Raw genomic sequence first — 13262 nt, forward strand, 5'->3', positions numbered from 1 at the left:
GTTGATTCAGGACAAACTATTTATAACTTTTGGAATGACTTCAGATAGATAAGAGTACAATAATAATTTGTTAACAGTGAGTTTTAAAACTTTAATTTTCCTTTGTTTTAATATTATTATTTTTCCCATTAACTACTTTGTCACTAAGATAACATATAGAAGATAGGTCAATAATTTGGAACTAGATTTAGCAGTTTAAAATTTTGGGAAAGACCTATTTCACAAAGGATGTAAGTTAATGGTGTACTAATGTATTAATAAGCATTCAGCTGGGGGATAATATGGTCTTTTTTTAATACACCTTTTAAAAAATATTTTAATTGTTATTTTTTTCTTTTCTGTCTCTGGATATTTTTTGGGGGGAGTTTTGTATTTTGTATTTTAACTTTGTTATGAATAAAATAATATATACATATATATATTAAAAAAGAAACTATGTGAAAACATGTGCTGACAATATTTCCATATTTTGAAAATATTAATTAAAAATGACACACATTTTTTTTTCAGATCATGTATTTCTCCTTGCTGTTTTTCTCTATATACCTATAAAACTCATTTATTTCCATAGTTCCCAACTGGTTCCTTACAATATGAAAGTCACTTCTATTACCCCATGGTTCCAGGTGAAGAACTTTACTACAGCGGCATTATTCGACTACTGTTGCACTTCAGGTGGACTTGGGTTGGGATATTTACAAAAGGACTTGGAGGAAGAATGTTTGAGCACCTAATCTTCTCAATGTTTCCTATACATGGCATCTGTATTGCCTTCTTAGAAAAATTCAAACCAGTTTATATCAACAATTTTTTTGATAATCTGAAATGGCTGGTTGAAATGTTTCACCTTCTTGTTAACAGCAAAGCCAAAGTTATTATAATCAAAGATAATAATCTTTTAAATTTAAGGTGGTTGTTACGTCTACCTGAAATGGAAATAGTTTCTATAAAGCCAAAAGGTAAAGTGTTGATCATGGCTTCCCAAATGGGTCTTGCATCATTCTTTTATCAGAAAAGTTGGGATATCCAAGACCTACATGGTGCTCTGACCTTTGCAACTTACTCAAGTGAAATTACAGGATTCCAACACTTTCTCCAGACAAGAAACCATTTTAGCTCAAAAGAAGATGGTTTCATCAAAAATGTGTGGGAGCAAGCATTTGCCTGTGTGTTTCCAAATCTATCTGAGAATAAAGAAACAGAGGGTGTGTGTACAGGGAGGGAGAAACTGGAGAGGCTTCCTGGGACCTTTTTTGAAATGAGGATGACCAGTCATAGTTACAGTATATACAATGCGGTGTATGCTGTGGCACAGGCTTTACATGCCATGATGTTTGGCCAACAGCATAGGCAAAAACTGAATGGCAGAAAACTGAATCTCCAGGATCTCCAGCCATGGCAGGTAATTTGGTGAATGATTAATTTTATTGGAAATGGGATATGAATTGAACTGACTCCCCAGCATCTCACAGCCTTCAGATCATAAAGTGCAGTCAGAATTAGATGAAAAATTATTAACAATTTGCAGGTTCATTTTTTATCCCTTTCTCACATTTTGTATAATCTCTATTATTTTTAATGCTTCCTGGATCACTTACTTTCAAGTTATTTTCCTTAGATAGTTAGGACATATGCTTTACATTCTCTCCCCGCTCTCCACATCAGACACATAGACTCATAAATACAGGAATTATTTCATTTAACAAGCTTTATTCCTTTCAAGGTGACAACAGCTGCTTTCTTAAATTAAGTTTAAGTTATGCATTTCAGTTATTAGGTGTATAGGTCAAAATAATGAACACAATGCATAAATTTTAATCTGTGTAGAAGGGTTGAAGAAGTAGAAATTTCTATTTGGTCTTTCAAGCTGAAAATACTTCTGTGACCACAAAGCACTACCTTTCTAGACAAAGAAAAATCCATAAATGCAGAGTGGGATCCAATCACCATGAATCCTCACTACAAATGACAGAGCAGCAGGAATTATCTGCTTTGAGGTAAAGGATTCAAACTTTGTTCATTTATATAATTAGGCCAATCCAAGCATATTTGGATCCCTTCCCAACTGTAGGAACAAAGGACCATGCTTTCAACTTTTTAAAAAGAAGACATGAAATGAGTGCATAATTACCATGTACATGAAGACAAAGAAAGACGATCAGAAAATTGTGTGTGTGTGTGTGTGAAAGAGACACACAGAGAGTGCAGTGATTAGTAATTTTTCTACTTTTCAATCTGTCATAACAAAAGAACAGCAACTTGCTAATAACACATCAGCAGGATTTTTCAGAATATATGTTCTCTGATGTGCTCTCAATTTGATTTAAACTCCTCTTAGTCTATTTTTGCTCTCCTTCACTCCTCCTTCTAATCATACATATATCCCATAAAAGTTCAATCTGAATATAAGCACATTTTCAATTTAGAAGAAATATGCTTATAACGCACTTTATCTTCCATTCCTTATCATGGCATTTTATAGCAGCAATAAAAATGGATGTATTCAATTATACGGATTTCTTTATCAATGAGACAAATGCATCAATGACAGACTGTTTAGGATTAAAGAAAGATAATTATTATATTTTGAAAAGTGAGGTCCTATTTCTTTCTGTAGATAATTTGTACTAAATTTTCTTATACAGGTGAAACTTGAAAAATTAGAATATCGTGCAAAAGTTCATTTATTTCAGTGATGCAACTTAAAAGGTTAACCTAATATATGAAATAGACTCATTACATGCAAAGCAAGATAATTCAAGCTGTGATTTGTCATAATTGAGATGATTATGGCTTACAGCTCATGAAAACCCCAAATCCACAATCTCAGAAAATTAGAATATTACATGCAATCAATAAAATAAGGATTGTACATAGAACAATATTGGACTTCTGAAAAGTATAAGCATGCATATGTACTCAGTACTTGGTTTGGGCCCCTTTTGCAACAATTACTGCCTCAATGCTGTGTAGCATGGAAGCTATCAGCCTGTGGCACTGCTGAGGTATTATGGAAGACCAGAATGCTTCAATAGCAGCCTTCAGCTCTTCTGTATTGTTCAGTCTCATGTCTCTCATCTTTCTCTTGGCAATGCCCCATAGATTCTCTATGGGGTTCAGGTCAGGTGAGTTTGCTGGCCAATCAAGCACAGTAATCCCATGGTCATTGAACCAGGGTTTGGTGCTTTTGGCAGTGTGGGCAGGTGCCAAGTCCTGCTGAAAAATGAAGTCAGCATCCCCATAAAGCTCATCGGTGGAAGGAAGCATGAAGTGCTCCAAAATCTCCTGGTAGATGGCTACATTGACCCTGGACTTAATGAAGCACAGTGGATCAACACCAGCAGATGACATGGCTCCCCAAATCAACACAGACTGTGGAAACTTCACACTTGACTTCAAGTATCTTGCAGTGTATACCTCTCCATTCTTCCTCCAGACTCTGAGTCCTTGGTTTCCAAATGAGATGCAAAAGAGGACTTTGGACCACTGAGCAACAGACCAGTTTTGTTTTTCTTTAGCCCAGGTAAGAAGCTTCTGACGTTGTTTGTTGTTCAGGAGTGGTTTGACAAGGGGAATATGACATTTGAAGCCCAGGTCCAGGATCCGTTTGTGTGATGGCTCTTGAAGCACTGACTCCAGCCTCAGTCCATTCGTTATGAAAGTCCCCAACACTTTTGAATGGCCTTTTCCTGACAATCCTCTCCAGGCTGCGGTCATCCCTGCTGTTTGTGCACCTTTTTCTTCCACACGTTCCCCTTCCACATAACTTTCTATTAATGTGCTTTGATACAGCACTTTGGGAACATCCAACTTCTTTTGCAATTACCTTTTGAGGCTTTCCCTCCTTATGAAGGGTGTCAATGATAGTTTTCTGCACAACTGTCAGGTCAGCAGTCTTTCCCATGATTGTGATTCCTACTGAACCTGACTGAGAGACCATTTAAAGGCTCATGAACCCTTTGCAGGTGTTAGGGCTTAATTAGCTGATTAGAGTGGGACACTTTGAGCCTAGAATATTGAACTTTTTCACAATATTCTAATTTTCTGAGATTGTGGATTTGGGGTTTTCATGAGCTGTAAGCCATAATCATCTCAACAATGACACATCAGTTGAAACAGTTTATGTCCAGGATGTGAGAGGTCTGTAAATATTTTCACAGCCCTCTATTTGACTCGTGAAGTATACAGGCCCTCAACGGAAAACAGGTTGGTAGTAATTGGTTTTTTTGCAGTCCTAATTTCTCTCTGAAGTCTGTGTCTGTCTTGTTGGGTTGCAGAACCAAACCAGACAGTTATAGAGGTGCAGATAACAGATTCAATAATTCCTCTGTAGAACAATATCAGCAGTTCCTTGGGCAGTTTGAGCTTTCTGAATTGGTGCAGAAAGAACATTCTTTGTTGTGCTTTTTGATGATGTTTTTAATGTTAGGTGTTCATTTTAGGTCTTGAGATATGATAGAACCTAGAAATTTGAAGGTCTCTATTGTTGATACTGTGTTCTCTAGTATTGTAAGAGGTGGTAGTATGGGAGGGTTTCTCCTAAAGTCTACCACCATTTCTACAGTTTTGAGTGTGTTCAGTTCCAGATTGTTATGGTCACACCACAAGGCAAGTTGTACAACCTCCTGTCTTTATGCATATTCATTGTTGTCTCGAATGAGACCAATCACTGTTGTGTCATCTGCAAACTTCAGTATTTTAACAGATGTATTGTTTGAGATGCAGTCATTGGCATATAGGGAGAAGAGAAGTGGAGAAGCACACAGTCTTGGGGGTGGGCTATGCTAATGTACAGGTATCAGATTTAAGGCAATGTAAGGCAAGCTCAGTTATATTTATTTGTTAAACAACATATTTCCTCAATAAATTATATCTTTACATAGAACATATTGTATGGTTTTAGGGGCTGGATTATTGTTAATTTTTGAAAGTTAGTGGAATATAAGTGAAAGGACCACCACAATCATCCTTGAGAAGAATGCTAGCACCTTAGAGTAGGGAAAATCTGTGACATATTTAAATGCTTCAACAAAAAAGATTTATATGGTATCACATAGTTTTCCATATTAAGCATGCTTTCTTTCTTTCTTTTTTCATACTTAGCTTCATTTTTTTTAAAAAAAAGTCTCATTTAACAACAGTGTTGGAGATAAAATTTCCTTTGATGAAAATAGAGAACTGATTGCACAACTGGATATGGAAAACTGGGTCATATTCCCCAATCAGTCTTTTCATCGAGTGAAAGTTGGGAAACTTGATCCCTGGGCTGCTGAAGACCAAATGTTCACCATTCATGAAGAAGCCATCAGCTGGCCCAGTACTTTCAATGAAGTAAGTTTTGAACCCAATTGATTTGTTTGAATTATTGGAATAATATTTAAAGGGTAGCTCGATATCATTATGTCACAAATAATATCAAATAATGGAAAGAAATGTCAGTAAAGTAAGAATTCAAACTTTCTGAAAATCAGGAATATCTAATCAATTACTTAAATTAGTATTGTGTTTCCAAGTGTATGTTGCTGTCAAGCTTAAAAAGAAAGGGATGATGTGTAAAGTATTTGCACCAATATTACTGTAAAAGTTGAAGGCTAGTTCAATAGAATGGTTAAACTGCAAGACCGTAGTATAATATATCTCTCTCTCCCTGCCCCCCCCCCTCTCTCTGCCTCCCTCCCTCCCTCCCCCTCTATCTATCTATCTATCTATCTATCTATTCATCTATCTATCTATCTATCTATGGCATTCAGTTTTGTTCGAAGATTTTTCCTCACATCATTATAGTTGTGCTTTTAAAGTTGTGGCAACGTTTCAGCAGAATCTCATCTGCCATCATCAGGATTCTGTATTGATATACAGAATACAGAAGCCTGATAATGGCAGATGAGATTCTCCGCCAAACGCTGCTACAACTTTAAAAGCACAACTATAATGACGTGGGAAAATACCCGAACAAAGCTGAATACCATACATACATACATACATAGCATACATACATACATACATACATATATACATACATACATTTTCTGAGGTTCCTCATGGGTATTTGTATTGGATCTTTGGTTATTGGTTTTCTCTGCGTAAGATTGAAGTATCTAGGCAACTTTCGATGAAGTCTCATTCATCATCTTCAGGCTTGTGTCTTCGGCTCTGTGCTTCTCAGAGTAATGTGAGCTTGCAGCTGCTTCTTCCTTTAACTGCTAGTGGGGTGTGACGATTGGGTGGGGGCTTGGCTGTGTTCTGATTGGGTGGGGATGTGTTCTCATTGGTTGGGGGTCATACCCCTACTAGCAGTTAAAAGGAAGAAGCAGCTGCAAGCTCACATTACTCTGAGAAGCACAGAGCTAAAGACACAAGCCTGAAGATGATGAGTGAGACTTCATTGAAACGTTGCCTAGATACTTCCAATCTTATGCAGGAGAAAACCCGAATAACCAAAGATCCACATATATATATCATCTATCATCTATCATCTATCATCTATCATCTATCATCTATCATCTATCATCTATCATCTATCATCTATCATCTATCATCTATCATCTATCATCTATCATCTTTCTGAAAAAAACCAAATCATTACACTAGTTTTCTTTATTTGTACAGTCATGGTCAATCATATCACTCCCACAAATACATGATTGAAGGTTAATATTTTTCTTCTTTCATTCATTGGCCAGATGCTACCTACTTCCATGTGTACCGAGAGTTGCCTCCCTGGTTATTTTAAAAAAAAACAAGAGGCAAAGCCATTTTGCTGCTATGATTGTCTTCGATGTCCCAAAGAGAAAATGGCAAATCAGAAAGGTAAGAGACGTTGTTAATCAATGGTTCTGCAGGCCAATTCAAGAAAATCCATGAAGAAAGGAGCTGAATTATATTATATACAAAACAGGTCATTTTTTTTTAGTGGCCAGTCATTAAGTGAAGCAGATGCTAAGCAAAATCACAACAGTACTTTATGAAGTTATTTCATCTTTCCTTTTCTCTGCAGTTTTTTAAAGCTCTGTGATAACTGATCATAAAGGTACTTTTTTCATTACCATCATAACTGCAAATAATTGTTCAATAAGGTAGTCATTAAACAAAAACTACCTTTAGTGCCTTTCCTGCATTCCCCCACTGCTTGGAATACTCATTCTAGAGCTTGGATTATTAACAAGAAGAATATTGCTGTTTGTATTTATATTCATTAGAGATAAGTGATTGAAAGAAAATTTCAGATACACAATTGAGAATACACTTTGAGAAGAGGACACTGGTGCTAGCTGTTTGACTAGTGCACTGACGACTGTGAGCAATAAGTCACAAAGAAATCAATAGCATTTAACATTAAATTGGTTAGAGCCCTGATAGTGTCTGGCAGCAAACTATGCAAGAATGAGGTTTTTCCAATAAACTAATTCAGACAATTGCTCTACTTTCCAATGGAGGAAAGGGAAAAAAATGATCAGGTACAGGTTAATACATACCAAATGCTGTAATGGCATGTAAACACATGACTGAGAGAAAAATGAGGTAAAGGTTATAAATAGGGGCCTTCATCACAAAGTTGCTTTTTGTCATCATCATAATTATGGATCATTGCGGTTTGAGGCAATTGCTAAATAAGGATTATCTATAAAGCATTCAATTTCTCTTAGTTCGGGATTATATTCTATATTTGGCTTTAACAATGTCTGATCCTACCTTGCACAAAATCTGTTCCACTTCGTTCAGAAAACATCAGGATTTTTGCTTAAAAAAGAGAATAGGAAACATCTTTCCTACTTTTCCTTCAGACATATAAAAAATGAAGAATATTAAATTTAAATCGTCTGATACAAAGATAATCCTAAAACATTTATTTTTATCAATATTATTTTGAATAATCCCCTTTTAGAAAACCTTACTGAAAATCAATGTAGAAATAAAACCAGAGAAATAATGTAATGAATTCATGAGCAAGTAATATTCCTTCCCTTAGCAGAGAAATCTCATGTTCTCTTGTGCTCCCTTAGATACCAAATATAAGGGTAGAAAGTCTAGGAAGTCAGAGTGAGTACTACTTTCAGAAAAAACCATGTAAATGATACGAAGTACAGTATAAGTATACAACACATGTAAATTTATATATTTTAATTCTAGACATGGATGACTGTTTGAAATGCCCAGAAGATCAATATCCAAATAAGAACCAAACTTCATGTATTCTTAAGAAAATAACTTTCTTGTCTTTTGAAGAACCAATGGGAATAAGCATGGTTGTTTTGGTACTTTTCTTTTCTCTCTGCACAATTATGGTGCTCAAAACATTTTTGAAGTATCACCATACTCCCATAGTTAAGGCCAATAACAGAAATCTCTCCTACCTTCTACTCATCTCCCTCCTCCTCTGCTTTCTTTGCTCACTGCAGTTCCTTATTATACCAGGTAATATAATATGCTTTCTACGACAAATTAGTTTTGGCATCATCTTCTCAATGGCGGTGTCTTCTGTGTTGGCAAAAACCATCACTGTGGTTCTGGCATTCATGGCCACCAAGCCAGGATCAAGGATGCAGAACTGGGTAGGAAGAAGACTGGCCATCTCCATTGTTCTTTCTGGTTCCTTGATTCAAATAGGTATCTGTATGGTGTGGCTGTTCACATTTCCTCCTTTTCCTGACCTGGACACTCAGTCAGAAATAGAGGAAATAGTATTACAGTGCAGTGAAGGCTCATCTGTCATGTTCTATTGTGTCCTGGGATACATGGGCTTTCTGGCGGCTGCTAGTTTCACAGTAGCTTTTTTCTCCAGAAATCTCCCTAGTAGTTTCAATGAGGCCAAATATCTTACATTCAGCATGCTGATCTTCTGCAGTGTGTGGCTCTCTTTTGTTCCATCCTACCTGAGCACCAAAGGCAAATATATGGTGGCTGTGGAGGTTTTTTCCATTTTGGCCTCTAGTGCTGGATTGCTGGCCTGCATTTATTTCCCCAAATGCTATATAATCATTATTAGGCCAGAACTAAACAATAGGGAACAGCTAATAAAGAGAAAATATTAATAATGCAAACTAAAAAGTCTATTTCCATATTTTTCTCTTTTAGCTTCCAATGGAAACTTGAATGTTAGTAAACTTCTGTGTGAATATGATATATATGCATAGTACTTTATCATTGTAGAGATAATGATGGCCACTTGTTAAGTTTAAAATCCATTGGACAAAGACTAAGAATAATAACCACAGAATCTGGTGGTGGTCCAGTTTTCAAGCAATCCAGAATGGGGCAATGCATTATGGCCACATGACCCTGTGCATTTCACCCGGTGTTTCTAGACCAACTGATCGACCACAGGCCTTTGTCCATGGCTGATCCTTCACCAGTGATACACCACCACCACTACTACTATGTTGCTTCTCTGAGACTCCCTAGTTGTAGCCAGTGCATCACAACAATGTGAGATGATTAAATGCACTTTTGGTGCTTCTGGTTTCTGGTGAGCTTTTGGTGCATGCCCAATGGCAAGAACATAGAGGGCATCAGTAGCAGCAGTGCTAGAAAGCTGTAGCAGAATGGGGGGACCGTGGTGTCATTTTCGCCAATAGTATTTGAATGGCAAGGAGGTGAAAGGAGTGGCTTTGCCAGCAGCATTTGGATGGCAAGAGGGAGGAGACACAGCTTGGCTAGTAGTGTTTGGAAGGCAAGGTGGGACAGGCACAGACCTAACAAAAGAGGAAGTGGAGTTGCATTGTATATAAAAGATCACTACACCTCTACAAGAAATATACAAAACCAAGGATGAAAATTTCCTAGAATTGATATGGATCAGTACAAAAGGGAGAAAAAATGAAATTGCTATAGGTTTATACTACAGGCCACCCAATCAAGCAGAAGAATAGATGAACTCTTGGCTAACCAATTAACAAATGTATGTCGGAATCCTACCAAAGTATTAAGGGGAGGTTTTAGCTACTCTGATATCAATTGGGATAGAAATTCTGCAGCAAGTGGGAGATCAAACAGATTCCTAACCCAGGCTCCAAACCATCTCACATGGCTCACACAACAAATCCTGTGTTTCAGTCATCAAATAGTGCACATTGACTGACTTGTTGCTATGGCTATTCGAGTTCATGAATTCTTTATACACTGACACTCCTCCCTTTATGATTGAAATAAACACAACACCAAATAACTTAATATTCTTCCCATGGTGCACTCCACCCAATGGCTTGGTCATTATATCTGCCAGATTGTCCTCTGAAGAACAGTGAAGCAAGCTAATTAATTTACATTTGATGACTTCTCTTACATTACAATATTTAATATTTACATGCTTGCTTCTATTTTTTTATTCTGTCACCTGTTGCAATTTTAATGCAGGCAGCATTATCTTCAAACACTGTTACAGCTTCATTTACCTTTATGTTTAAATCCAGTAACAGCTGTACATACCAAATTACTTCTCTACAAAGTTCAGATAGAGCAGTGGTTCCCAAACTTTTTCAGTCCACCACCCCTTGGTGCTACAAACTCATCCTCAATGCCCCCCACCCAGGGGTGGGATTCAAATTTCTGTGAGCATGGCCTAATTTGAGGGCGTGGTTTGCTGGTAATGTGACTAGGTGGGCATGGTTTGCTGGTCACATGACTGGGTGGGTGTGGCTTGCTGGTCATGTGACTGGTGGCATGGCTTGCTGGTCATGTGACTGGGTAGGCATGGTTTGGTGACTGGCAAACCAAATACAATGGCCGATTGCTTAGCAAGTGTTCTATTTTATGACTTGCCTCCCCAGAACTACTTGACCTGTTTTTTGGAGTTTTGACAGCCATGCACACACATATACACACACTCCCTTCCAACCCTGCTGGAGCAGGTCATTGGACTAGAATTGGCAAAACATCTCTGATTAGATTCTAGTAGTGAATAAAATCTAATCAGAGATGCTTTGTTGATTCTTGTTGATTTGTTTTATTTGTATTTCTTTATTTTATGTTGCTGAATTGCATTGACATGTGTGTTCCTTCTTGTGCACAACCCAGAAGCTTTTGTGATTCTTTGCAGCAAAAATTACCAATCTCTGGCTTTGCTCTACTTTTCAAACTTGCCGGCACTGCTGCGTTCTAGGTGCCAGCCCCGCAGGTCCACCCCATTGAGCCCACTGCACTGGAGGGATCTGCCCAAGCAAGTCCAAGCAGACTGGTGCACCAAATCAATGGGGTGAGCATGGGAGAGAGAAAGAGAGAGAAAAGAAAGAGAAAAGGGAAAGAAAGAAAAAGGGACAAAGAAAGAGGAGGGATAGAGGGATGGAGGGGGAGGGGGGAGGGAGAGAGAGAGAGACCTGATGCATCAGATTGAAATGAGGCCTAGTTTAGAGGCCCTTTTCCACATTGAAACATCTTTGCCAGTACATTGAAACATCTTTGGCTTCTATTAATTAAAGGTTTTGTGGATGAAACATGGCCAAGACTATCAGGAAGCTCTCACATTTTGTTGAGGCTTTAAACAGGATCCATTGGACCAGAAAAGATTACTTTTCCCCAAAGTATTACAGTGCCAATTCTGAAGAAGGCAAACCCAAAATGTATTGGTAAATTACAAGGAGAACACACACAAACACACCCACTCCCTTCTAACCCTGCTGGAGCAGTTGATTGGACTAGAATATATATCTTATTATCTTTCTCCTCCCCCCTCCCTCCTCCTTTATTTATTTTTCTTTCTGTCCCTTCCTTCCATCCCTCCTTTCTTTGTCTCCTTTACTCTTTCCCTTTTCTCTTTCTCTTCTTCCTTCTCTCTTTCTCTCTCTCTCTCTTTCCCTTTCTCAGGCTCACCCCATTGACTTTGTGCACTGCTCCATTCGGACTTGCTTGGGCAGGTGCCTTCAGTGCAAGGGGCTCAATGGGGTGGACCTGTAGGACCTTGCCCCGAATGCAGCCATAGCGGGATGTTTGAAAAGGAGAGCAAAGCCACTCTGGCTTTGGTCTCCTTTCCCAATGCTATGTTTGGGGTGAAGCCTCGCAGGATCACCCCATTGAGCCCCTTGCACCAGAACGTGCAAGTCAATGGGGTGATCCTGCAGGGCTTCACCTCGAACACAGCAGCGGTGGGATTTTTTCTCAGAATTGGGCTTTCTGTTTTTTACATCATTTGCATAATCACTATTGCCACAGCATTTCAATTTTAATTCTTCAGAGACCTGTATTTGAAGACCCAAATTCACAGTTCCCTTTAAATACCCGAGAATCCTTTTTATACCCATCCAATGCAATTGCATTGGTGTAGCCGTTAAAGTGACTCAAAATGTTTACTGAACAAGCTGTGTCTGGTCTGACCACTGTGGCAGATATAACAGGCTCCCTATTGTTGACTGATACATCTCTTGATCACAGTCTTCACTTTCATCCTCACCCAAACTGTTATGAAAATCTGTACTCATAGGTGTTAGAGGAGTATTACAATCTTTCATTTTATATCACTCCAACAACTGTTCAGTTTTTCTTTCTTGACTGAGAATATAACCACTTGTCTCAGTCTTTTGTATCTCTACAGCAAGATAATTTTTATTCTCCCAAATTCTTTAATTCAAAATTTCTTCTCCGACTTATTAGCAAATTCATTTACCTGTGATACATCCTTTGCAATGAAGCAAAGATCATCCACAAATACTAATAGTTGGCAATCCCCACTTTGTAACTTTCCAGAGTATATGCAACTATCAGCCTTGCAACTCTTGAATCCAAGATCCTTCAATGCAGTATCTAAACATATATTCTAATTCCTGATTGACTGCTTCATCCCATAAATGGCCTTGTTCAATTTATATACAGTTAGGCTTTTCACTTTCATCCCTGGTACTTGAACCATGTGTATTTCTTCCTCTAATTCTGCATTGAGGAATGATGTGGTTATATCAAAATGCCAAATTTTATGATCACGTGGCCTCTGCCAATGCAGTGCTAATCTTATGCTTTCACTCTTTACCATAGGTGCAAATACCTTATCACAGTGCATATTTTTCTTCTGTGAAAAACCTTGTGTCACCAATCTTCCCTTATATTGGACCTCATTGTTAGGAAATACTTTCTTTTTGTATACCCATTTACATCCTACGGCTTTGAAACCCTGTGGCAAAGTCATAGATGTGAACACTTTATGTTCACTCATGGATTTCATTGTCCATAGCTTCTTTCCACTTCATTTGTTCAATTTTATGTAATTCCAATACTTCCTTATAGTTTCTTGGCTCATACCACACATGATACACCTTTACTTCACTAACAGAATACCT

At 37.9% G+C, this 13262-nt stretch overlaps 2 protein-coding genes across 2 annotated transcripts in view; both read left to right on the forward strand.

Moving 5' to 3' along the window:
- The first annotated feature begins 867 nt into the window (after nt 1–867).
- The window catches only part of LOC113450993 (vomeronasal type-2 receptor 26-like), an 84798-nt gene continuing 72403 nt past the window's right edge, over nt 868–13262 (forward strand). The window contains exon 1 of the mRNA XM_087918384.1: nt 868–1402. Within this exon, the coding sequence (XP_087774510.1) occupies nt 932–1402 (471 nt within the window). The 5' untranslated portion in view covers nt 868–931. The remainder of the gene's footprint in view (nt 1403–13262) is intronic.
- LOC113451001 (vomeronasal type-2 receptor 26-like) lies at nt 8131–9032 on the forward strand. Its single transcript, XM_026722350.2, has one exon. The coding sequence runs from the start codon at nt 8133–8135 to the stop codon at nt 9030–9032; it is 900 nt and encodes a 299-aa protein (XP_026578135.2). The 5' UTR covers nt 8131–8132.

This window comes from Pseudonaja textilis, chromosome Z (assembly GCF_049901715.1).
Source record: "Pseudonaja textilis isolate UNSWEBS1 chromosome Z, rPseTex1.2, whole genome shotgun sequence".
Lineage (NCBI taxonomy): Eukaryota > Metazoa > Chordata > Lepidosauria > Squamata > Elapidae > Pseudonaja > Pseudonaja textilis.